Here is a 7,697-nt window from a genome sequence, read left to right as displayed (position 1 = left end):
CCCTTGCTGAGTGTGGGTAGGGTCGCTGCTTGTAGCATGTTACCCCGATTGCTTTATGCCCTGCTTGCCCCACACACCAGAAACTCAGTCCAGAAAAGGCTATTTTTTTATTCAAGTAACTGCAAATAGGAAACCAGAGGGGAGCCCCAGGCCGGGACAATACTGGCCACCCCTCCCCCACAGAACAAGGGGAGAAGGCCGGCCTACACCCTTTTCCCATCAAAATGGGCCCCCTCCTCACTCAGCTGCAGCATCCAAGGGGCAGCAGGGCCCCATTTTCCCTGGTGTGGGGTGGTTGGTAACCAGCCTGCTGCGCCCCAGCCCCCCTTCCCCCTAGAGTGTCTTGGGGAGAATGCAGTCAGAACGGGAGGATGAACTTTTGGTGCTGGTAGCAGCAATGGTGGGTGTCTAAGAATGAACATTGAACGAAAAAAACAACACAGCTGTCCAGAGGTAGTTTGTGAACAGAGGAAAAGATGGAACCAGAACCTTGGGGGGCAGGGAGGAGCAAATGGGGGGGGGGCAAGGCTGGCTCCTTAGTGCCCTACTGGAGGGAGGGGAACAGCCCAGAGTGGGGTGGGGGAGGTGAGTTAGCGCCCCATCTGCCTTAAGTGGATGCCAGAGAATAGAACCCCACCCTGGAGATGGGTGGGGACTCCCATCCGTCACTGCATTGGGTCCCAGGTGAGAACAAGGTGGGTGGGGCCATCACGTCCTACTTCCTGTAGTTCAAGGGGCTTTAGCCAACCTAGTGCAGGGTCTAGGTAAGGTGGAGCAGAAGCGACTGAGAAACCCACCTGTGACAGTTTGGTGGGGCATGCTGGGATCTAGGCATCCCTGCACTGACCGCACCTACTGCTGCCAGGTCAGCCAGTGGGGCTTGTCAGAAGTGAGGTGGGGCTGGGGCCCTTTAAGGCCAGGGAATGCTCCCAGGACCCTCTACAAGAAAGCCAGGAGGAGCAGAGCAGAGGGGACCTGCAAGACAGCCTAGAGAGCGGTGTCCCTAAGGGAGATGTGCAGCAGGACAGGCTGCGGCTAAGTGGGAAGTTAGCCTTGTCGGGAGAGGGCAGGTGTGCTGGGGAGGAGGGCACAGGGACTGAGCCAAATCCTGCTCCCGTGGGTGCCGCAGAGCCTGCAGCTGGTGCGGTAGTGTGCAGTGGGGGTGGGGAGGGGCCCGGAAGCGGGGCTTCCAGTCCCAGGGGAAGGCTGCTCCTCTGATGGCCAGGGAGCAGGCGGCACTGTGCGTGGTCACTGCTCCTCCTCCGAGGACTCCTGGGAGATGCCCCCCTCTTCCTCCTTCTCCTGTGGGAGGGCAGAACAACTCTGGGCCTGGCCCTCCTTCTCCGCCAACACCCCTCCCTCCCAGGCTCTCCTCTGCAGAAGGGGATGAGTCAGGGCTGAGTGTGTGGGTGACTCAGCAACCTCCACGCTGCTTTCATTCATAAAAATGAAGCATTTAAAGGGAGGAAAAAAACCACAGTTGCGCTCTCTCACACAGGCCAGCCCAGGCACCCAGCCCAGGCCTGGGCTGAGGAAGTGGCAAGCTCTCCAGGGAGGAGGCTGAAGGGCAAGAGACAAAAGACAGGGAGCGAGCCACTAGGTGGCATTGGGCAGGTGTGGGGCTGTTGCAGGCAAGGCCTGGGGTAGCCAATGGCTGACCCTGTCTGTGAGCCAGGGCGGGAAGGAAGTGTGTACCCCAGGGGCTCACTCACTGGACCGGAATGTTGGGACACCACAGGGCCCACAGTGCCAGGCAAACTCCAAAACAACTAGTTTCCTGTTACTCATTCCTGGGGTCTAGCCAGCAGGGCCCCCCAGCCCCTCCACTAAGGGGTGGCTCTGCTCAAGGAATGACCTTGTCTTGGACAGCTTGGAAACAGGGCAAAGAACATAGCATCCTAGAGGCAGGGGTCCCCTGAAGTAACCCCCACTTAGGAAGGGGCCCACAGGACATGCTTCCCTGTCCAGATCTGCACTTCCTGGTCTTTCCCTGAGGGTCCCAATAAGGGAGGGTAATGTGGGACAGGGCACTTTCTGAGGGCCAAAGCACACCTCCCACAGTGGGTACCCGAAATCAGGAATTATTTTCTGGAGACAAGGGATCTTCTAATGCAGAAGATGACCCAAACTCATGTAACAGGTTTCATGCACGCTCACCAACACCCCTGGCCACACCGGGGACATTCTTAACAAGGCCCCCCACCCCCCCAGGCCCCACGGAGAACCTACCAGTTTCTTGGGTCTGCCCCTTGGTTTCCTCCCCGGAGCTGTGGTAGTTTTCTGGAATCAGAAAAAACAACTCTAAGTCCCAAGTATTCAACAGACTCCAGAGCCCTGTGTATGAGGGTGATGGCAGCGGCTCCGGGCAGCCCAGGACCACCAGCAGGTCCACCCAAGTCCAGCTGTGGATGACTGGCCAACCCACGCCCCCACATCCAACGTACACACCCCCCTACTCCCTCCTCCACAAGTGACTCAGAGGATATGAGTCGTGTGTTAAAAAAATAATGAAATAAAAACAAAGACAACTTTTTGGAAAGCCCGATGCCACTGTGACTCTGGCCCCCTGCATGCTTGTGTCCTCAGGATGAACGATGGGGACAGTCCCAGCCCAGAGCTGGCACAGACCTTCACTCTCACTGTCTTGATTTCTCCAGACCTCCTAACTTGGTTTCCCCCCAGTCCTGGGCACCCCACTTTCTCCACAGACAGCCCCGCCGCGGACACAGATGCCGCCGTGGAGAAGAGCCTCACCCGCGTCTTGGCGGCCCCCTTATTTTTGCTTCCCTTTGGTCGGCCCCGAGGTCTCTTCGGTGTTGGCACTTCGCTGGGCTCCTTCTGCAAAGACGTGAGGCCGTCAGGGACATGCTAACGGCCAAGCTGTGCCCCTAAGACGTCACCCCAGCCTAGCGGTCCCAGAAGCCCCTAGGACTCCAAACTTGCCTGACCGTCGCCAAGTCCCTGGCCCCCACCCTCTCAAGTTTTCAGATCAAAGAAAGATAAGAAACCAGAGGCCTTTGGGAAAGATGTCAGCAGAGCAGGGAAGCCGCCGTGGCCTCAACTCTATCATGCTACTGATTTTTGCGAAATGCCTAACGCCAGGCCCGTCTCACCTGTACATGGAGCGTTGCCGCCTAGCATCGTCAGGTAACTCCAGCCAACAGGAAAGCCAGTGTCCAGCACTGGCCACCATTGCTATTACCACCCCTCCTGTCTTAGACAGAAAAGCCCTCTCCAGGAGACAAGCCACACCCAGACCTGACCTCTGGTCAGCCCAAGCCAGAATAAAAGGTCGTGCTTTAAGCCAGGCATGGGGGCTCCCACTTATAATCAATATCAGCACCCAAGAATCTGAGCCAGGAGTCCAGTGAATGAGGCCATCCTGGGCCACCAAACTGCCTCAGACAACACCAAAGCCAGCCTTGGTCCAGCACTCAGATGCAAAGCAGAGGGTGAGGCCGGGTGCTGGCCTCACAGGCCTAGTCCCGTCCCCCCCCCCCCCCCACGCTTGCTCTGGAGACTCACCCACCTCTACTGGGAGACAGCGAGAGATCGAATGCAGAGCCAGGCAGGTGGCATAGCCCACAGCCTGCTGGCCACCCTCCCAGGGACCTCACACAGGGGTTCAATGCCCATACACAGACAAACAACCCCCCACCCTTTCCCAGCTGACAGAAATGGAGAGTAAGGATGCAGAAACCCGACAAGTGTGCGATTGTGTTTAAAACTGTGTCCAGCTACAGGCCAGTGGAGGAGCCGGGCTCCTGTCTCCATTCTGGGCAGGGCACAAATACCCAAATATTTTTAAGGCAGGGCCTGACCTTCCTGACCCTCTTCGGGGTGGATGTTAAGGATGTTAGGACGGGTGGCCCGCCATACTGTGACTCTTGACCCCGATTCCTTGGACAGTTCTCCAGGGCCACCTCGATGCTTTGGGCAATGAGCACACGGGGATGGGAGACGCGCAGTTGGGTACCCTCCCTGCACGGTCACACCCTGCTGCGGCGCCAGGTGCCTCCCTAGCCCAAGAGAGGAAAGAAAGCAAGGCTTTTAGTCACCCACCTGACTCCCTACCAGCGCCGTCCCAGGACTCACCGGAGGCTGCTTGCGCGGCCTGCCCCGGCCTCGCTTCTCAGTCCCGTCCTTCTCCTGCTTGGAGGCCAGAGGCTGGCTGGACTTTGAGCTGGACTCGCTCATCTTCCCTCTCTACGGGGCAGTAAGGGGGACTGGCTGTGATGCTGGGAGACAAAGTGCTGTCAGTTAACACAAGGGCTCCCACCACTGCCCCACCCTACCCGTCACCATCCCAAGGCACACTGCAGGTGCGAAGCCATGGTGGCAGAGAAGGCCCCTCTCCAGCACCCTGCCCGGGGCAAGCTGAGGTGGCTCCTCGCAGTCACCCCCACCCCCAGCCCACCATCCTGCAGGTCCAAGCCTGAGAACTGGAACAAATGCCAGAGCCCATCCCATCCCCAAGATCCAGAGATGGTGGCAATGGACGGAGGTAGAGGGAGGAGCTGAGGGTGTCCTTGAGTTCCTGGACTTGCTCTGACAGCAACTTGGGGAAGGGCAGATTCTCAAATAGACCCTTCCAAAGCCTGACTCCCCAGGTCCAGGACGACACCCCATGTGCGTGCGTGCGTGCGTGCCTGTGAGAGAGAGAGCCAGAGCCACAAAGAGGGCCTGCAGCCTGTACTTAGGGTCAAACAAGACAGCCAGCAATGCTACGTCTTCTAGTCACGACCAAGTTTCAGTCACTGGCCCAGGACACTCCACTCTGTACTTCTGCAGGGACCACACAGCCTGTCCTCGACGAGGGCAGAAACCAGTGAAGGAACAGGGACCAGGCGTCAGCCTCAGTACCACACTGGCGCTGTGAGGACCAGGCTTCTTCCTTCTGAGTTCACTGAGGTTGCTCCTAGTGCCTATGCTTGCTGGGCAGTGTGCTCTTACCATGGAAGCTGTGCCCCCAACTCTCTTTTCAGATTTTTGAGGCAACTGCTAATTTTGACCCAATGACAGGAAAACATTTTGGAAACTTGTGATTTTGAAAACACTTAACGGTTCCTAATCCTCAAGCATCAAGAGGAGACTCTCCAGATGGTAGAACTCTGCTAATTATTCTATTACAATATCTCAAACTTGAGACCCCTTTAAACAGGGTGGCTGGGCCAGCTCCATCATTAGTGGCTTGGTCTGTTCTCTAATTACAGGCCGTGATTAGAATCTTACATTGCCCCACAGGTCTCCTTCAAACCAAACATCAAAATTAATCAGCTAAATGAGCACTGACCTCACAGAGGTCTGCTGGAGGCCCTTCAGAGGGGGGTCACGGGGGAAAGCCAGTCCCAATCCCGAGACCATGGGCCCAGCTTGCCTGGAGATCCTGGCCAGTCTCCCTGGACACTGTTAATGCCACCTGGTGCCTCCCCAATCCTTACCGTTAGGGACTCTTTAAACCACCTGCTCCCCCCCCCCCGCCCCCCCACTGAATTAAGAGTTCAGAGTCGCTGTCCAGTGAGGTCAAGAAAACACTCATCTCTTCCACCTGTTTCTGAACATCAGGGAGGTGGCTTGCACAAGCCACACTTAGGGTCTCCAGCCCGTCTTCTCACAAGGGTGCACACACTGTGGCCCTTCAATGTTTACGGAACTATGCAGGAATAACCAGCGGAATAATATCCTGGCAGGTTCATGGCTAGTTTTTTTTTTTTTTTCAATAGCTCAGAAAAGATCCAGGAGTGGCCCAAGGTCACACAGCAACTTGGTTAAATGGAGTGGGTCCTTGCGGAGTGCTTACAAACCGACACTTTGTTTACTGAGGAGAAGCAGGTTAAGGCCCTGGCGCCCTCCCCTCCAGACTGAGGGTGCCCCCGCCAGTGTCCCGGCCTGGCGGTTGTAGGCCGGCGGTCTAAGCGCTAGGGCGAGGGGGAGGGGCGCAGGCCCTGCAGGCGCGGGAAACGGCGCACCCCGACCACATGCACCGCCACGCGGGTGCGCCCGGCCCCACTTCCTGCCAGAGGGGGCACCCAAGCCCGCCTTGGGGGCAGGAAACCTGGTGCGAGTTGGAGGAAGAAAACCCCCTCCTCCCAACCCGAAAACCAAAACCCCAGAGGGGGAAAAAAAAAACAGAAATGGGGAGTCAAAGGGACTAGTTCTAACAGAACCCAGCAAAGCAGAGGAACCAGTTTGTAGGGGCGGAGGGCAGGCCCGGCCCTGGGGGCTGAAGAGGCGCGGGGCAGGGCCAAAGGTGTGTGTGGGTGAAGCCCCGAAACCCAGGCCCTCACGATCCGGCCTCGTCCACGCAGAGCACTACCCTGGGAAAGGCCGAGGAAAGGCCAGAGAGGAATCGCGGGGCACCGGGCCCCTCCCCCGCACTTCTAGAACTTCCCTGGCTGCGGGGGGTGCTCGCCCACCTCCCGCCGCTGCGCAGCGCGCGCCCCTCCCCGAGGCCGGGCTCGCCGAGCGCGAGGTGCACGGGCGCCGCCGGGTGCAACAAGCGACGCTCGCCGCAGCCGCGCGCCCCCTCCCCCTCCGCGCGTCGTCCCCCCCGGGGGTCCCCGCACCCCACGGGCGCGCGCGGGACGCCCTCGGCCTGGGGGGGCCGGAGGACGCGGCGCTGTGCGGAGTACCCACCCCGGCCCCGCCGCCCGGCCGCCCGCCCGCGCGCACAGTGCGGCCTCCCCTTTCCCGCGGCCCGCGCCAGCCCGGGGCCTGGGAATAAAGCGGGCAGCGCGCGCTGCAGGCCCCCCGGGCGCGCCGCGGACACTCACCGCGAGCTCGGCAGGCCGCCGGCGGGGCGCGCTCGGGGCTGCCGGGCGCGGCGGGGCTGGGCGCAGGGGACCGGCCTGGGCTGCTCCGCCGCCGCCGCCGCCGCCGCCGCCGCCGCCGCCGGTCGCAAATGCGGATCTGAAACCGGGAGAGAGGGCAGAGGCGCTGAGACCGCTGCGTGCGCGCCGCCCGGGGCCCCCGCCGGGGATGTGTGTGTCACATCCGAGCTGGGGCGAGGGAACACGGACGGATCCCGCTCCCCGGGAGGATGGCGAGGGGCAGGAAGCTGGGCACGGCCCGTGCGCGGCCTCAATAAATAATAATGTGATTAGATTCTAGACCGAGAGGAAAAAAAAAGAAGCCACCCGAGCGGCGGCGAACTCACGCCTTCTTGGAGCCGCGCCAACACCAGAAATAGCCCCGACTCGGAGTCCCAATTAGAAGAGCGCAGCCCCGGCTCAGGGGAGCTTAAAAAGAGCGACCCAGGGGCAGGGGGGACGGGCCCGCCCGCGCCAGCCGTGTCACCGGGGGGCGGGGCCATGCAAATGAGCCCGGGGATTTAAACGGGCGGCCAGCCGCCGCTGCCGCTGCCGCCGCGCGCGTGTAGGTTGCCGATGCCGCGGAGGCTGCGCGCGCGGCCTGCGCGGGGGCGCGCGCCGACGGCCCTCGTTTCTCACAGTCCCCGGGCGGGCGGGGGAGGAGCCAACGGAGGTGGCAGCCGCCCCTGCCGTCGCCGTGGGGGTGCCAGGAACACACCTCCGGGAGCCGTTGGTGGGGCGTGGGTGGGCTGGCGCTGGTGCCTGCGTGGGGTGGGGTGGGGTGGGGTTGGGGGGTCCACGCGCGCGTCGCCCCTCTCTGCCCCCACGTCGACGACGGCCGCTCCCGAATCCCTCCGGCCAGCCCGGGGATGGCACGTGCGTGTCTGC

General features: G+C 60.9%; 1 protein-coding gene across 5 annotated transcripts; it reads right to left on the bottom strand.

Annotated features, from left to right (window-relative positions):
- Positions 1-1,135: 1,135 nt before the first annotated feature.
- Hmga1 (high mobility group AT-hook 1) lies at positions 1,136-7,377 on the bottom strand. 5 transcript variants are annotated; one of them, XM_052744363.1, is made up of 6 exons: positions 7,157-7,273; positions 6,774-6,909; positions 4,063-4,238; positions 2,755-2,838; positions 2,230-2,280; positions 1,136-1,302 (listed from the first exon to the last, which is right to left on the bottom strand). In XM_052744363.1, the coding sequence occupies exons 3-6, from the start codon at positions 4,195-4,197 to the stop codon at positions 1,249-1,251; spliced, it is 324 nt and encodes a 107-aa protein (XP_052600323.1). In that variant the 5' UTR covers positions 4,198-4,238; positions 6,774-6,909; positions 7,157-7,273; the 3' UTR covers positions 1,136-1,248. The 5 variants fall into 5 exon arrangements, with proteins under 5 accessions (XP_052600323.1, XP_052600324.1, XP_052600321.1 ...); XM_052744364.1 differs by having other exon boundaries at positions 4,063-4,206; XM_052744361.1 differs by lacking the exon at positions 6,774-6,909 and having other exon boundaries at positions 4,096-4,206; positions 7,157-7,377.
- Positions 7,378-7,697: the final 320 nt, after the last annotated feature.

The sequence above is a fragment of the Peromyscus californicus genome, unplaced genomic scaffold (assembly GCF_007827085.1).
Source record: "Peromyscus californicus insignis strain IS unplaced genomic scaffold, ASM782708v3 Scaffold_19__1_contigs__length_69161282, whole genome shotgun sequence".
Lineage (NCBI taxonomy): Eukaryota > Metazoa > Chordata > Mammalia > Rodentia > Cricetidae > Peromyscus > Peromyscus californicus.
This window is presented reverse-complemented; position numbering and strand designations above follow the sequence as displayed.